Source organism: Chiloscyllium punctatum, chromosome 11 (genome assembly GCF_047496795.1).
Source record: "Chiloscyllium punctatum isolate Juve2018m chromosome 11, sChiPun1.3, whole genome shotgun sequence".
NCBI classification, from domain to species: domain Eukaryota; kingdom Metazoa; phylum Chordata; class Chondrichthyes; order Orectolobiformes; family Hemiscylliidae; genus Chiloscyllium; species Chiloscyllium punctatum.
The window spans coordinates 27636623-27652942 of record NC_092749.1 but is presented as its reverse complement, the minus strand read 5'-3'; the positions used below and the strand labels follow the sequence as shown (position 1 = coordinate 27652942).

Sequence of the window (16320 nt, the reverse complement as noted above, 5' to 3'; positions counted from 1 at the left end):
GCATGGTCTCAGAATTAAAGGGCACCAATTTAAGAGGAATTTCTTCACTGGAGGGTTGAGTGTCTTTGGAACTCCTTACCATAGAGAACTGTGGGGTGGGAGTCCTTGAGTACATTTAAGGTTTCGGTTGAGAGATTATTTGTTGAGTTCAGGAATCAAGGGTTATAGGGAAGATGCAGGAAAGCAGATATGAAGAATGTCAAATCAGCTATGATCCTCTTGAGTGACAGAGGGGCCTAATCCAATTCTTAAAATGCTCAATTTATTTTCTAATAAAGAACAGCATTCTATTAGCCTTCTTAATTACCTCCTGTACCTGATTGCTAACTCTTCACAACTCTACTTTAGAACAGGATGGTCCCTCTACACCTCCGAATGCTTCAGTCATTTTATTTAGGTAATGCTCTGTTCTTTCCAGACAGGGATAATCTTTTCCACTTAGTCACGGGAGCCAATAAACAGAAGATACTGTATTAAGATTTTATTAAGAACAGTATTAAAAATAATGATCATAGGAGATTTGATGGAAAACCAGTTCATCTGGAGAATGGGTGGTGGCTCTTGTGGTGAAGTGATAGTGTCCGTGCAACTGAGCCAGGCCTCTTGGTTTGAATCCCACCTGCACCAGAGGTGCATAATACCATTTCAGTACAGGTTGATTTGAAAATATCTCTGGAACTCACTGCCTGAAAGGTTGGTAGAGACAGAAACTCAAGACATTTGAGAAGTACTTAGGTAAGCAGTTGAAACACCATGGCATATAAGGTGCTGTATATACCATGGCATATACCATGTGCTGTAAGAAGGGATCATTATAGATAGATACGTTGATGGTCAGCACAGACACGATGAGCAACCTCTTTCTGTGCTGTAACTAACTCCATTGACAGAATATCACACCATTTACTCAAAAGACCTGAGAGAAGGTAATTTACCAACTTACAAGTTTTAAACCCATTTAAACACAGAAATTAAAAAATATAACAACATGATTGAGCACTACATTCTAACCAGCGTGAATGGAAGGAGAAAACTTATTTTTCATCATCAAACGTGTCACTGTCCATAACAAGACCCGCGCCGACACATGAGCGCTGGACATCGGAGAGATTTAAAGTGTGGCGCCTGCGCGGTTTTGCATGACAACAGAAACGGTAAAGAGTTAGCGCCTGCGTATTAATGCATGTGGGCGGGAGGCCGAAGACGGGCAGCTGCGCAGTAGAAGTGCGCAGTAGGTCTGTAGCCGGGAGGCCGGACGTTTTTTTTCCTGTGTCGAGGCTGACGAAACGGAGGGAAGATTCCCGCGTTGCTGCTGATCGTGAGAGCTCGGGGTCTGAGCGTTTGCCGGACCTGCTTGAAAGTCTCCAGATTCGTAGGAGCAGGGTACATCATGGCACCAGCTTTCGGCTCGGGGTCGATGGGCGCAGGTAAGCGGGACACGGTTAATGGTCAAAGCCAGGAGCAATAGGTGTAGTCGGAGAGCAACCCAGGACAGTCTCATCTCCCAGTGGAGCAGGTTCCCGTGTGACAAAACACTCACTGTACAGCAAGCGGTCGGCTCAGTGATAGCGCGGTGAGGTTGAAATTTGTGAATTGAAAGCCACCTCCAGAGAACATAGATAATCAGCACTGTCATTTCTTCTGGTGCTGTGTGGAGAGCGTGCTGCACTGCCAAATGTGCTGTCTGTAAGATGAAAGGTTAAGCGCAATACTGTACCTGTTTTCCGTATCATCTGGTCTCCAAAGACCACGATAATGTGCAGGAGTCGCGGTGCCCAATGTTTATCCCTCAGGCAAAATCACTTTTGAAAAGGTAACGCAAATCCGATCACGCTTTTTATTGCGAGTTGTGTAATCTTTGCCGTCAGCAAAATGATTGAATGTAAAGTGAGTTCACGTGGTTTGAGTTTATTGAAAATATGTAAAACGAAGTCATTGTGTTACTGTAATTACAGCACAGTTGACCCTAGACATATGGTACGCAAGTACAAAAGTGCATATTTATCTGAATATTCATATGAAACTTCTTTTGCCACCACTTTTGATATGAGGGAAATGCCGCAATTTTGTTTTAGTTGAAAAATTGTTAAAACAAAACTGGATGATGTTTAGTAGTACAGAAAGTTATGAGAAGGTCAAAATTAACTTGGGTAACTAAGCTTATAATGCTTTCTCTTATTCAGTTACTGCTGGTTTAAAACTCAAATACCCCTATATATTAACTTTGGTAAAGTGTCTTTAATCTTGATATGGAGATTCTTAATGCTGGGGAATATTCATACTCATACAAAATATTTATGTTCCTGCACAACTTTGACTGCATTTCAAAAGTATTTCAGTGGCTGTGAAAAGTGCTATATTTTTTTTTCTTTTATGTATCAAAAGTCTTGTACCTTTAAAGGTTTACATGTAACTAACAGATCTCAGCTTGACTCAGTTGTTTGCATTCTCATTCCAAGGCAAAATATAGATTGAAGCTCATCTGCAAAACTGAGCTGTCTAGACTGACATTACTGAGGAAGGGCTATGGTGTCAGATTAAACGTTAAATCAGCTCCCTATTCAGAGATGGTTCAGTTGTATAGTGGAACTTGTAAGATTGGAGTAAAATAATACTAGCATTTATTAACTTTTGGTTAATGGATAGAAAATAAAGCAGGAATAAACAGAATATTTTCTAAATGGTAGGATGTAAGTAGCAGCAATTAATAGTGTGCCTCTGCTATTTATGGTCTGTATTCATGACTTAGATGAAGGATTGGGTGTAATATATCCAAGTTTACAAGACAAAGTTAGATGAGAAATTAAATGAAGAGATCACAGAGGGTATGGATGTCTTGGGTGTGTGGGCAAGAACATGTCAGATGAAACACAGTAAGGTAACTTGCTGTTATCCACTTAAGTGGTTAGACAAAAGGATATCATTGGAGTTGCACAAGATTGGGAAATGTTTGTATTCAAAGGATTGTGGATTTTTTACACATAAACTGCATAAAACCAACATGCAGGTACAGCAAGAAATTAGAAAAGCAGATGGCATATGACAGTGGATTGTGAAAGCTGAAATGGAGCTGAAGACATTGGGAAAACCAAAACCAATAAAGGGTCAAATAGCTCACTCATTTTCCTGTTCATTTTGTTATCTTATAAAAGATCCTGTGGCAACATTGGACAATGGACAAGTGGTTTTGCCAATATTATTCCCACAATGAAATGAAAACCATAACTCTCGAGACTTGTCTCTGGCTATATATTTACTGTTTATGACTTTCCTATACACCATTTGGCTGTCACTTTGCTTGAATAACAATGGTGTCTGCATTTCAAATAAATCTATTAAATTTATAGCATTTAGGATGCCTTAAGAACATGGTAGTTTGCTTAATAATTTTTTTTCTTGAATAAATAGTTGTATATTAACTTTTGGAAAATTTTTTCAATTATATAGTGACAGGATTTGTCTCCATTTCTCAACAAAAAACTTTAACATCCTCCTCCAAACCACCACCATCTTTCCTGATGAAAGGCTTATACCCAAAATGTTGATTCTCCTGCTGCTCCTTGGATGCTGCCTGACCTGCTGTGCTTTCCCAGCAACACACACACAACACCAGCATCTTTTGCCTGACATTGATTTCTGTATAATTTTCATAGTCGGTTAAATAGTAGGAAGACCAAAGTAAATATCCTCAGCCCCACCCTCGCTCTCCAACTCTTTCCTCCCACATCAAAGTCCTCCATTCCTTTTTTAGCTTGAATCTCAGTCTAAAATATTTGTACCCTGCTGCGCCAGCCACAACTTAATTGGTAGCACTGCTGTCTGGATTCAAATACTACTCTTGAGTTTTGAAGGCAAATGTCTACATTGACACTGCATACTCTGGGTCTGTGACATTGTTAGAGGTGCTGTGGTTTGAATGAAACATTAAGTTGCTTTCTCAAGTGAATACAAATAAAGACCCCATAGCACTGCTTTGAAGATGAGCAGCTAAGATATTATTGGTTTTCTAGCCAATATTTTGCCCTCAGTAAAATTCCCCCCAAAAAACAGGATATGCAGCCACGATCATATCGACGTTCATTATAAATAAGTACTGGAGTGGAAGAAAGGAGGATGATCGTCCAGAACAGGACAGTCATCATGGCAGTCCATGACAGAGCAGCTCATGAGAGGGAATTTCAAGGTCAGAATGACTAAAATAAATAATTGCAACCCTTTGTGAATTTTAATGTGACTTGATGATCTACTGTTTCAGTAAAACCTGGGGAAAGTTGCTGAGAAATCTGTGATATCTGCATTGATTGCATTTGTTATTTGATGTATGCTGAGGGGTGTTCGATGACAATATAATCAATATTTACCAAATGTCAATTTCTACTATTGGAAATAAGCTTTACGTTTATTGTACATTGTATTTAATTTTGTTTTATTTTGATAGTAAGGTATTGTTGTTTCTTCAAAACCACAGAAACTTGTGACTTTATTCACTTAAGTCCCCTGGATCTCAACTTTAGTCTACTTCAAAAACAAAAGTTATTGGTTCTTAGCTAGATCATTGTTGATTTTTGTCTGGGATTATAATATGAAGTTAATGTCAAGTCTGGGATCATAACACTTCAAAGGTATTCTTGACTACAAATGTTTTGCATGATTCAAAAGTAATGATTAGTAATGTGTAAATTCACACTTATAGTATGTGTTACTGTCGCAACCTAACTCACCACCTTCTAAGGTTCTTGAATCAAGCATTTGGAAAACATTCTCTCTTGTTCATATTTCTTTAAAATTAAATTTTATTTCTAGGATCAAGGAGTTATTTTCAAGATGAACTTAAAGCAATTTTACGAAAACGCATCATGGTGCTGGATGGAGCAATGGGTACTATGATTCAACAACATAAACTTGGTGAAGATGATTATCGTGGTGAGGAGTTCAAAGACCATCCTAAACCTTTAAAAGGAAACAATGATCTTCTCAGCATAACACAACCTGACCTTATCTGCAAAATTCATAAGGTATGGAACACTGCCTGGTGTTGAGTTAAGGCTGCACAATCTCAAAGGCAGAACCAGTAATTCACAAAGTGAACAGAAAAAATAATTAAACTCTGGCATTTTGCTTAGCCAAATTGAAATTAAAATGTTGGAAGTGTCAGAAGCTGACACATGACACCAAAACTCACTGGAGGGGGAGGCAGCTCTACAAATATCCCCATCTTCAATGATGGAAGAGCTCAACACATCAGTGCAAAAGATAAAGATGATTAGATTAGATTAGATTAGATTATTTACAGTGTGGAAACAGGCCCTTCGGCCCAACAAGTCCACACCGCCCCGCCGAAGCGCAACCCACCCATACATCGACCCCTTACCTAACACTACGGGCAATTTAGCATGGCCAATTCACCTGACCTGCACATCTTTGGACTGTGGGAGGAAACCGGAGCACCCGGAGGAAACCCACGCAGACACGGGGAGAATGTGCAAACTCCACACAGTCAGTTGCCTGAGGCGGGAATTGAACCCAGGTCTCTGGCGCTGTGAGGCAGCAGTGCTAACCACTGTGCCACCGTGCCGCCCAAAATTCTTTAAGTTTACCTGCCTTTTAGACCCAGTTTGGCAGACCAGAGTTTTGTACTTAACAATGATTACTGTATTAGATTAGATTAGATTACTTACAGTGTGGAAACAGGCCCTTCGGCCCAACAAGTCCACACCGCCCCGCCGAAGCGCAACCCACCCATACCCCTACATCTACCCCTTACCTCACACTACGGGCAATTTAGCATGGCCAATTCACCTGGCCTGCACATCTTTGGACTGTGGGAGGAAACCGGAGCACCCGGAGGAAACCCACGCAGACACGGGGAGAATGTGCAAACTCCACACAGTCAGTTGCCTGAGGCAGGAATTGAACCCAGGTCTCTGGTGCTATGAGGCAGCAGTGCTAACCACTGTGCCACCGTGCCGCCCTTTAGGCTTTAGGGTGGCACAGTGGCTCAGTGGTTAGCACTGCTACCTCACAGTGCCTGTGACCTGGTTTCGATTCCACCCTCAGTAATTGCCTGTGTGGAGTTTGCATATTCTCCCTGTGTCTGTATGGGTTTCCTTCAGGTGCTCCAGTTTCCTCCCACAGTCAAAAAATATGCAACTTAGGGTGAATTGGACATGTGAAATTGTCCAGGAATGTTGCAGGCTAGATGGATTAGCTATGGAATATGCAGGGTTATAGGGTCGATGGGTGGAATGCTCTTCAGAGGGTTTGTGTGGACCAATAGGCTGAATGTCTTAGGGCGGCACGGTGGCACAGTGGTTAGCACTGCTGCCTCACAGCGCCAGAGACCTGGGTTCAATTCCCGACTCAGGCGACTGACTGTGTGGAGTTTGCACATTCTCCCCGTGTCTGCGTGGGTTTCCTCCGGGTGCTCCGGTTTCCTCCCACAGTCCAAAGATGTGCAGGGTCAGGTGAATTGGCCACGCTAAATTGCCCGTAGTGTTAGGTAAGGGGTAAATGTAGGGGTATGGTTGGGTTGCGCTTCGGCGGGGCGGTGTGGACTTGTTGGGCCGAAGGGCCTGTTTCCACACTGTAAGTAATCTAATCTAAAAAGACTCATTATTAATAAAGCTGAAACATTTTCAGCAATCTTCAGCCAGAAGTACTGGAGTGGATGATCCATTTCAGCCTCCTCCAGTGGTCCCCAGCATCACAGATACCTGTCTTTAGCCAATTCAATTCAATCCTTGAGATATCATGAAACAGTTGGAGGCACTGGATATTGCAAAGACTATGGGCCCTGAGAACATTCCAGCAGTAGTACTAAAGAACTTTCCACTTCCCTAGTTAATCTGTTCCAGTACAGTTGCAATACTGGCATCTACCTTACAACTTGAAAATTTCCCAGGTATGTCCTGTACACAACAAGCAGGACAAATCCAACCCAGCCAATTAGCGTCCAATCAGTCAACTCTCAATCATCAGGAAAGTGATGGAAGGTGTCATCAACAACGCTATTAAGCAGCACCTGCTCACTGTTACTCAGTTTAAGTTTGACCAGGGCCACACGGCTCCTGACCCAACTTCATCCTTGGTTCAAACATGGACAAAAGCGCTGAATTCCAGAGGTGAGGTGAGAGTGACAGCCCTTATCATCAAGGTCACATTTGATTGAGTGTTGCATCAAAGAGGCCTAGCAACACTGTAATCAGTGGGGCAAATTCTCCATTGGTTGGAGTCATACCTGGCATATAGGAAAATAGTTGAGGTTGTTGAAGAGCAGTCATCTCTGTTCTAGGAAGTCTCTGCAAGAGTGTCTCTGGGCAGTTTCCCAGACCTCTGCAACTTCAGCTGCTTCATCAACGACCTTCCTTCCACCATAAGGTCAGAAGTGTGGATGTTTGCTGATGATTAAATAGTATTCAGCACCATTCACAACTCCTCAGGTACTGAAGTAGTCCATGATCAAATGCAACAAGATCTGGACAATGTTCAGGCAAGTAATATTTGCAACACAGAAATACCAGGCAATGACCATCTCCAAAAAAAAACAATCTAACCATAGCCCCCTGGCCTTCAATGGTGTTACCATCACTAAATCCCCCAATATCAACAGCCTGGGGATTACCTTTGCCTTGAAACTCAACTGGACCTGCCACATAAACAGAGCAAGTCACGGGCTAGCAATACTGCAGTGATTCTGAAACGTCTGTCCACCATTTACAAGATTCAAGTCAGGAGCATGATGGAATACTCTCCACTTACCTGAGAGGGTGCACCTCCAACTACACATTTGACACCATCCAGGAGAAAGTAGCCACTTGTTTGGCACCACATCCACGAACATCCATTCACTCCACCACCATTCAGTAACAGCAGTGTGTACTATCCACAAGATGAACTGCAGGAATTCACTGTAACTTCCATCTCTCATAAGTGCAGCAGTTACATGGGAGCACCACCACCTGCAAGTTTTCCCGCAATCCACATACCATCCTGCCTTGGAAATATATCATCGTTCCTTCACTGTCACTGTGTCCAAAACCCTAGAATTCCTACCCTAAAGGCATTGTATGCCAGCTTACAGCACATGGACTGCAGCTGTTCAAGTGGAGAGGTCACCACTACCTTTTCAAGAGCAACTAGGAGTGAGCAATAAATGTTGGCCAACCAGCATCACCCACATCCCACAGATAAATAAAAGAAAGTAAGGTCCAGACAAAGAAGGTGCAAAGCTTAGGCAAGATGTTGAACGATATAGATTATATTCCCTTTTTTGTCAGGAAAGTAAGTTTAACTTTCTTTAAAATTTTAGGACTACTTGTTGGCGGGAGCAGACATTGTGGAGACAAACACTTTCAGTAGCACAAGAGTTGCACAGGCGGATTATGAGTTGGAACATTTGGTAAGAAATCTCTCTGCTACATAATGTTGAATCCCATTCCCAAAAATTGAAGAGAATGCATCTTATTAATATATACCACTATTGTTTGTCCTAATGCAAGATAATGCTTAAAATTGATTTGTTGCCAGATAGTTGAACTCTAGAACTTTTGGGGAGGTAGAGGAATGTAAAGGTCAAAACCTAATCACACCTTGCACAAACATTTTCTTTTACCTGGCAAGCATTCCAAGATATTCATACATAGGGAAAAGTACTCTTGGTGTACAGTTGTGATTTGAAATTAATGGTGGTTTAGTTGCTGTGACAAAATAATAATGAAAGTGTGGATGTTTGCTGAGGATTAAACAATATTCAGCACCATTAATAATAAAGTATATTGTTTTACGTAATAATCTCTTGTTTGGATGACCCAGTTTTTGGGTTCAACATGAAGCGTATTCTTAAATGGCTTACAAAAAAAGTGTGTAACATTATTGTTAAGGCATATTTATGAGAGTTCAGGGTTACATTTTTACACAAACATTTTCTTTACATACTTTTCTCAATTGTTGCCCAATCTCCTCCTACACCACTGTCAGAAGTTGTCAGAAGGATCAGCTCAAAAAGTAGGCCAAGAATTCTTTTCTGTGTATTTCTTCCATTTCCAATATTATTGGAGAAAGTTTTCAAATTTGAAATTTGGTAAAAGTTTTACCAATATGTTTAGTCATCTCTCTCTAGATACTTAAAGTGTATTAGTAGCAATGGCAATGCAAATTTAAAAGGTTTATTAGAGAGATTGGAGATGAGTGCTCTTTTCCTTTTCTATATATTTTGTTATTTTGATTATTTGGGGAAGCACCTGGCATCTAATGGGCATTTCTACATATCAGAAGATTGTTGGCATCTGTTGGCCCTTTGGGTTACAGCTTTGAAGCAATTCTGATAGTACTAACATTTATTTTTCTTTATGCCTGAATAATAATGCCAATGTTCTACACAGATTATGTAATTTTCCAGACCCTCCGCAAAATGTCCATTACTTCTAATGTTTGACAGTGATGTTCAGATAATGGAGGGTATTGAAGTTAAGATCAAGCCTATCTTTATTAAATTCTTAGTTTTATTCTTTCATGGAATTACGGTTTTGTTGGTAACACCAGCATTTGTTGCCCAACTATGAAGTGAGCAGTTTGCTTTATCATCATAGAGGACAGTTAGGATTTCACCAAAATGCTGTGGATCAGAAATTACATTTAGGCCAGACCGGGTAAAGATGATATATTTCTTTCTGTAAAGAGCGTCAGTGAACTGGGTGGGTTTTATCATTTGTGGTTATCATTATTGATAAAAACTTTTCAATTCCTAGTTTTTATTGTTGGAATTTAAATTCCACTAGAATGGTGAATACTGAACCCATGTTCGAAGAACGTTTACCTTGGTGTGTTAACCTAGACTATTAATTTAATAATAGTTCAAAAATATTACTGCTTCACCATCATTTCTCTTGAATATTACACAACATATGCATTTTGTAATAAGAATCATTGATTCAGTTTCCTGCCACATCAGTTTAAATCAGTTAAACTCAATGAAGGTGGGAATGATCACAGTCTGTATGAATAAATACAGTACTGGGTGCGGCAATTAACATTTTCCATTGGAGGCTTGCTGCTTCCAATTGCACTTCTTTCTAACAAGTGGCCGGCCCCAAGTTATCAGACAGCTGTAGTGATATTTTTTGATTTGTTTAGGCTGTGAAAACATTCATTTGTTTGACTTCTAAATTCAAGTATTTACTTTGTTTTTTTGCTTTGATTTCAATTGCAGAATTGGTTTTAAGGTGAATTTGGTATCTGTTTGTCATTTTTTGCCTAGTTGGACATATTCCGGATGCCAAGTTAGTTTATAGGTTCAAACCCCAAAATAGTTTGACCACACAATCTAGGCTGATATTAGTATGTTCCTGACATAGAGAATTTCCTAATACAAATTTCCAAATTTTGAAGGGTATGTTAAATCCAGGTTTTTCTGCTTTGCTGAAGTATACAGAGCATATTCCATAATGTTGTCAGAGAAGGCCCTTCCTAACATCCAGTTCTTAACCAGGATTTCTAAAAATCCACTCTTTTGGTCTTTCATTTAATTGGGAGACCTTGCAACAGATTGTTATGTAGGCTAACAACTGTACATGTAACAATCGGCACTAAAATAACTCTTCACTTTGGAATTTGATGGAGAAATATAGACATTGTAAGTTTATTATGTGCTCATAGCAATGGGATACTTGTATTTGCTTTCAAATTTATATTGAATTTCTTCTATCCAGGCTTACCGACTGAATAAAGTCTCAGCAGAACTGGCCAGAAAGGCAGCTGATGATGTGGCAATGCAAACAGGTGACAATTTTTTGTTATAGTTGTCAAAGTAAAATATATCAATCCATTAAGTAGTCAAGATAAAGGTAAAGATGCCGTAGTCTTACCAGATCATAGAGCTGCTCTCTCATCAGACACAGACACTGGTGGTGGTTTAACTTGAGCATCACAACACCTCTGGTAATTGGTGGTGGCAAGGAGGCAAGTCCTTCATAGTAACCCCAATGGTGCAAGAGAAGCACCGCCGGTCTGGCAGCGTCTGAGGAGCAAGAGAATCGACGTTTTGAGCATAAGCCGTTCATCAGGAAGGGCCAACTCCTGTTGCTCTGTAAATTTCACTTGGGGGGAAAAAAAATGTATCTATATAAATATAGTATATCTCCTATTATTTAATACTTATAGGACTTAGCACAACGCTTTGGTAGGGTTTGTCATGGTTCCAAAGTTTTTGGAGCGCTTTACTAACTTGTGTTATTTGTCACAGGTACCCAAAGATTTGTGGCAGGTGCAATCGGACCAACCAACAAAACATTATCAATATCACCATCTGTGGAGAGGCCTGACTACAGAAATATAAGTATGAAATAAAATCTGTGCCAGTGAAAAATTTTGGATGGTTTTAAAGTATTAAATTGGTTGCTAGAAATTTGAATTAAAATCTGATTATATTTAGAAAGTGCAAGTGCCGTTGCAAATTTTCTGTTCCCAGTTGCTTTCTATGCAAGGATTGTTATCTTGTTTTTATGACTGCCACAACGTAAAAGCAGTGATAAGTGGAAGTTCATGGACCATGTTACTCAATCTGAGATAATAAGTTGCCAATGTTTGCTAAAGATAGGTGCCTTATGTGGTGTTGCTGAAATGTTTAGGAACTTTTGATTTGGTTGCTATTGTACATTACATATTGTTTATACTTGCATGCTATATGATAATGTAATGAAGTATTAGAATGGTAATTTATAGCTATGATTTCACCCCACATGAACGAGGAGTAGAAAAAAAATTGTTGCAACCTTCAATCATCTCCTAATGGATATCTGATTCTGATGGAAGTCCAGGATATTCTGAAGATATGTCACATTAGACTTGTAAACTTAACTTTGTTCCTGTCTCCGCAGAGCTGCTATATTTCTCCAGCACTTTCTATTTTTATTTCATATTCTTAAAAAGGCTCAATAGGATAGAGGCTGGGGTTGTTTTTCCCTGTTTGGGAATCTAGAACGTTGTCAGGATAACGATCAATCATTTATGTCTGAGATGTTGAGAAATTCTTTTACTCAGAAGCTTATGAATCTTATGAATCTTTGGAATTATCTGCACAGGAGTTATAGATGCTCCATTGTTGAGTTCTTAAACTTGAGATAGACAGATTTTGGTATCTAAGAATCCAGGACTTTGGAGAATGGATGTGAAAGTACATTTGAGGCAGAAGATTAGCATGACCATGTTCAATGGCAGAGTAATCATGACGGACTGTTTGGTCTACTACTATTTCTTGAACTTTTCATAAAATATAGATTGTAACATTGCCATAAAGTAAATGAGCAACAGCAAAAGGCTTTGTATCATGTAGCTGGAGTCAGATCTCTGTTACTTGGAAAAATTATAGAATTTATTTGTTTAACCTAAAGATGACTGAGAGACACTTCATTGAAAAGTGAAAGATGCCCGCCAAAATCCTGTAAGAATTATATCCATGATTGTTACAGACTGAATTGCCTAACAGAAATCTATTCTTTCAATCTTGAAAACTTCATTTGTTTCAGAATGCAGTCTTTTGAGAGGTCATTCCAAATTTCCACTCTGGAAAAGTTATTTCAAACTTTGTTTTTAAATATCCTAGCTGTAATTGTCAAATGGAATTTTACTGTCAATTAATCTGTTTGCAGCATTCGAGGAATTAGTTGAAGCTTATGAAGAACAAGCCAGAGGCCTGCTGGATGGTGGTATTGATATCCTCCTGGTGGAGACCATTTTTGATACAGCAAATGCAAAGGTAATAGATGTACCAAACCTCACCCAATTTGTAAATTATCAAAAAGGAAATAGTGTAGTCATTTACTAAAATTAGCTTTTGTTTATCTGCCCCTCGTGGAGAATCTAAAATTGGGGACACAGTTTCAACAGAGCCATTTCAAACAGAGATGATGAAATTCCTTACCTCAGGGTTGCTAGTCTTGGCGTTCTCTTGCAAAAGTGACAGTGGAAGCTAGGTATATATTCCAACAGAGTTATATAGATTTTTGGTTAACAACAAAGTCAAGAGCTATAGAGAGTTGACAAGAAAGTAAAATTGATACCACAATCAGATCAGCCATGCTCTATCTAATAATGGAGCATACCAAGGGACCCAGATGGCCTACTCCAGCTCCTATTTCTATGTTCTTCTAATAGTGAACAAATTCCAGTACCTTGTTGTAATTAATTTTCCTTAATTTCTATTCCTAACCCAGGGGCACCAGCAAATGCCCATGATGATGCTGATTTTGATCTGACCGATATCCAGATTTGTTTCCAATTTACATAACTGAACTATTCAGCAGACATTTGCTGGAGGAATATATATTTTATCCTGTTTTTAATTCCTGAGTGACACAACTAGGATCTGTTGAAATTATGAAGTTCTTTTTAAAAAAAAGTTATCATCTATAGAAGTATAATCTGAATAGTTTGTTTTGCTAATGACACATGGTTCTGTTCACAGGCTGCCTTATTTGCTATTCAGCATTTGTTTGCGGAACAATATGAATCAAGACCTCTCTTTGTAAGTGTTAAATACTGTTTACTTTTCTTTCCAATCTCATTTCCCCAACCTGGCAGTAACCTCGTTTTGAAGTTAAATAGTTCTGTTTTCTAACAGATTTCTGGAACAATTGTAGATAAGAGTGGACGCACACTTTCTGGTCAGACAGGAGAAGCCTTTGTCATCAGTGTATCCCATGCAGAGCCGCTCAGGTAAGGTAACTGTCAGCAAAGCTGGAATCAAAAGAGTATATTTTTAGAAAACAAAAAATTTGTTCAATAGAAATTAGTGACATCATGAAAGGGGAGTAGGTATTTTGGATGTAAAGCAAACTTGAGTTCAAAAGTAAAGGCTAAAAATCCTGAGCATTTATGGCAGAAGCTGTGGAGCAAAAATACTAATACTTCAGGTTGATTAGAATACAAAATGAGGTAAACTGCAAGTAATCAATTCAGTTTGTTGGAGGCAGCATATATAAAGTGCCTGAATGTTACACTTGGAAAATGTGCTGCTCTTCAAATACTTCAAGTATAACATGATCCTAAGCACCTGTCATGCTATCTGGAATATTTAGCAACTGTATAACCTGGGCTATATGATGGAATTTGACCAATGCATTTTTAATGAAACGTAAGAACATTCTTCATAGTTCAATTATCTAATGTTTTAAGAAGTAAAAGGGGGAATCTTAATACTTGACTGTGTTGCCATCCTTGATCAATGCGTCCAATGCTGAATTAATAGCATGAGTTGACTCTGTTTTTGCATTATTTTAACCATTTAAGTTCATTCGCGTATATTTCCATGCAATGTCTGAAAATTTGTGGATGAGTGACAGGATATTTTATGTTTGACTGAAAGGTTATGACTGTAATTTGATCAGAGACTATTGATAGCCAGCTGTTGGATGCTGCTATCTTCTAAATGCTTGTGTTGCATGTTTTTGCAAATCTCTGAAACAGTGAGAGCTGTCTTTGTGAATAAATAGGCTTCTTTTCATGTGTAAGCAATTTCTAGAATAAGTCCTGATGAATTATTGGCCTGGAATTTCAGCAAACCATCATTCTACAATAGACTGGAGGTGTTTACTGGGACCCTGTAGAATCATTATTAATAACAGACTGTGAAGGAATTGCCCAGGAAGTTTAATTTTCTGCTGGGCTATTCTACTCCTGGAACCCCCTGAAAGTTTCCAGTTAAATCAGAGACTTCAGGGGATTCTGATGAAATCAAATAAAATAGTTGCTCATGAAAAGTTAGGCTATAATTTAATTCCCGAGAAACTACTTAACAGACCTTATACTTTCATACTTCACAACAACAACCCACCCCCAAACCAGATCAGACATCCCTGAGCACCCAACCCGCAAGAAATACTCTCCTCCTGGCCCACAAGCTGTCCTGTAAAATACTGGCTTAGCGATTTACCCCTTCTTCCCTCCTTTTACTTGTCAGGTTTCCTGAGGTTTGGGAAACCACCTATCATTAGATAAACAGAAATCATTATCAATGTGGAAGCTCAGACACGAATTAAAAGCCTTCAGGAACAGACATGTCTGCAGTGAGCAGATTGGTCACCTAGCCCTTGTTCATTAATGTGGAAGTGGGCAAGTTCAAGACTAACTGATAGGGTTCAGATTTGAAATTTCATATTCAACTTCAGGCTTGACCTAAAACCATCGGTTAAGCCCGCCTAGGGGTTGAATATACATGCAAAGTATCAGAGCACAAACGGGTATTGAAGTCAGCCAAAAAGACTTAAAGATAGTGGATTAAATTGTAGCGACGATCCTGTAAATGTGAGGTTGAGGTGGATGCTCATGCAGAATGCATAAAAGAATACCTGGACCATAAGATGTTCACAGTCCTCTGAGAGAAAAATGAAACTCAGACAGGAATGCCACTTGGGTGCAGTGTTCATATTTGTTGAATGTAACATAATGAGTTAATTTGTATTGTTATTAATGTTGTTTGGTGACAGCTGGTTTGTGTTGCAAGGTGAGGCCCACAGCACAGTTCAATTCCTCCACTTGCTGAGGTTATCTTCCTTCTCAGTCTTTCCCCTCATCTGGTTAAACCACCAACTGTCATCTGTTTCTAATGAGAAAGCAATCCTATGATCCTCTGGAACAATGGTGACCTTACCTTTACTAGAGGACATTTTGTTCAGTAGCAGTTGCACTGACCCAACCTGAAAATCATTGTCATTCTGAATGGCAAGAATAAGGTTGAAAGGTTGATAATTTAAATTTTCAGAGAAATACCTAACTTTTTCAGTACTTTGTTTTTCAGCACAAACCTGGCTGTGTTGTAGAGAAACATGTATTTGTATTTTAACAGATTGGACTTTAGGTCTTCCACAAATAACGTTAGTTACTCCTTGTGCAAATATAGAATTAAACCATATGATCTTATGCAAAAAGAGTAGCAGATGAATTCTGACTAACCTTAACTGAACAGTTTGGCCATGGGTAAGACTGATAACAATTAGATATTACCTTTCCTTGAAAGAACTGAGGTATTGATGAATGCTGATGTTAATTACATTATGCCAATTAAGGTCTCAACTGAATTTAACACACCGAGAAGAATTGCACAAATTACATTATTGTTGTGTGTAGTCAAGACTGTCAGCAAACTCAAGATTTTTGTTGGGAGGTGCTAGTCTGCAAAATTGAAATATTTTTAGTTGCCCTTGTGCTTTTGGCAAGGAGAAGCAAAATTAGAAAATGAATTCTGTATATGCGTGGCGCAGAGAGCGAGGACATAACTCTCTTTTACAATTCCACTGAAACAATGCGCAATTTCTTATAGTAATATGA

At 39.2% G+C, this 16320-nt stretch overlaps 1 protein-coding gene across 2 annotated transcripts in view; it reads left to right on the top strand.

The window, feature by feature from the left end:
- The first annotated feature begins 1249 nt into the window (after positions 1–1249).
- The window catches only part of mtr (5-methyltetrahydrofolate-homocysteine methyltransferase), a 76347-nt gene continuing 61276 nt past the window's right edge, over positions 1250–16320 (top strand). Inside the window, exons 1-8 of one of the 2 annotated variants that reach the window (XM_072580549.1) lie at positions 1250–1427; positions 4804–5015; positions 8309–8398; positions 10707–10776; positions 11240–11332; positions 12645–12751; positions 13460–13519; positions 13616–13710. In XM_072580549.1, the coding sequence (XP_072436650.1) occupies positions 1391–1427; positions 4804–5015; positions 8309–8398; positions 10707–10776; positions 11240–11332; positions 12645–12751; positions 13460–13519; positions 13616–13710 (764 nt within the window). In that variant the 5' untranslated portion in view covers positions 1250–1390. The remainder of the gene's footprint in view (positions 1428–4803; positions 5016–8308; positions 8399–10706; positions 10777–11239; positions 11333–12644; positions 12752–13459; positions 13520–13615; positions 13711–16320) is intronic. The other variant, XM_072580548.1, reaches the window with a different exon arrangement.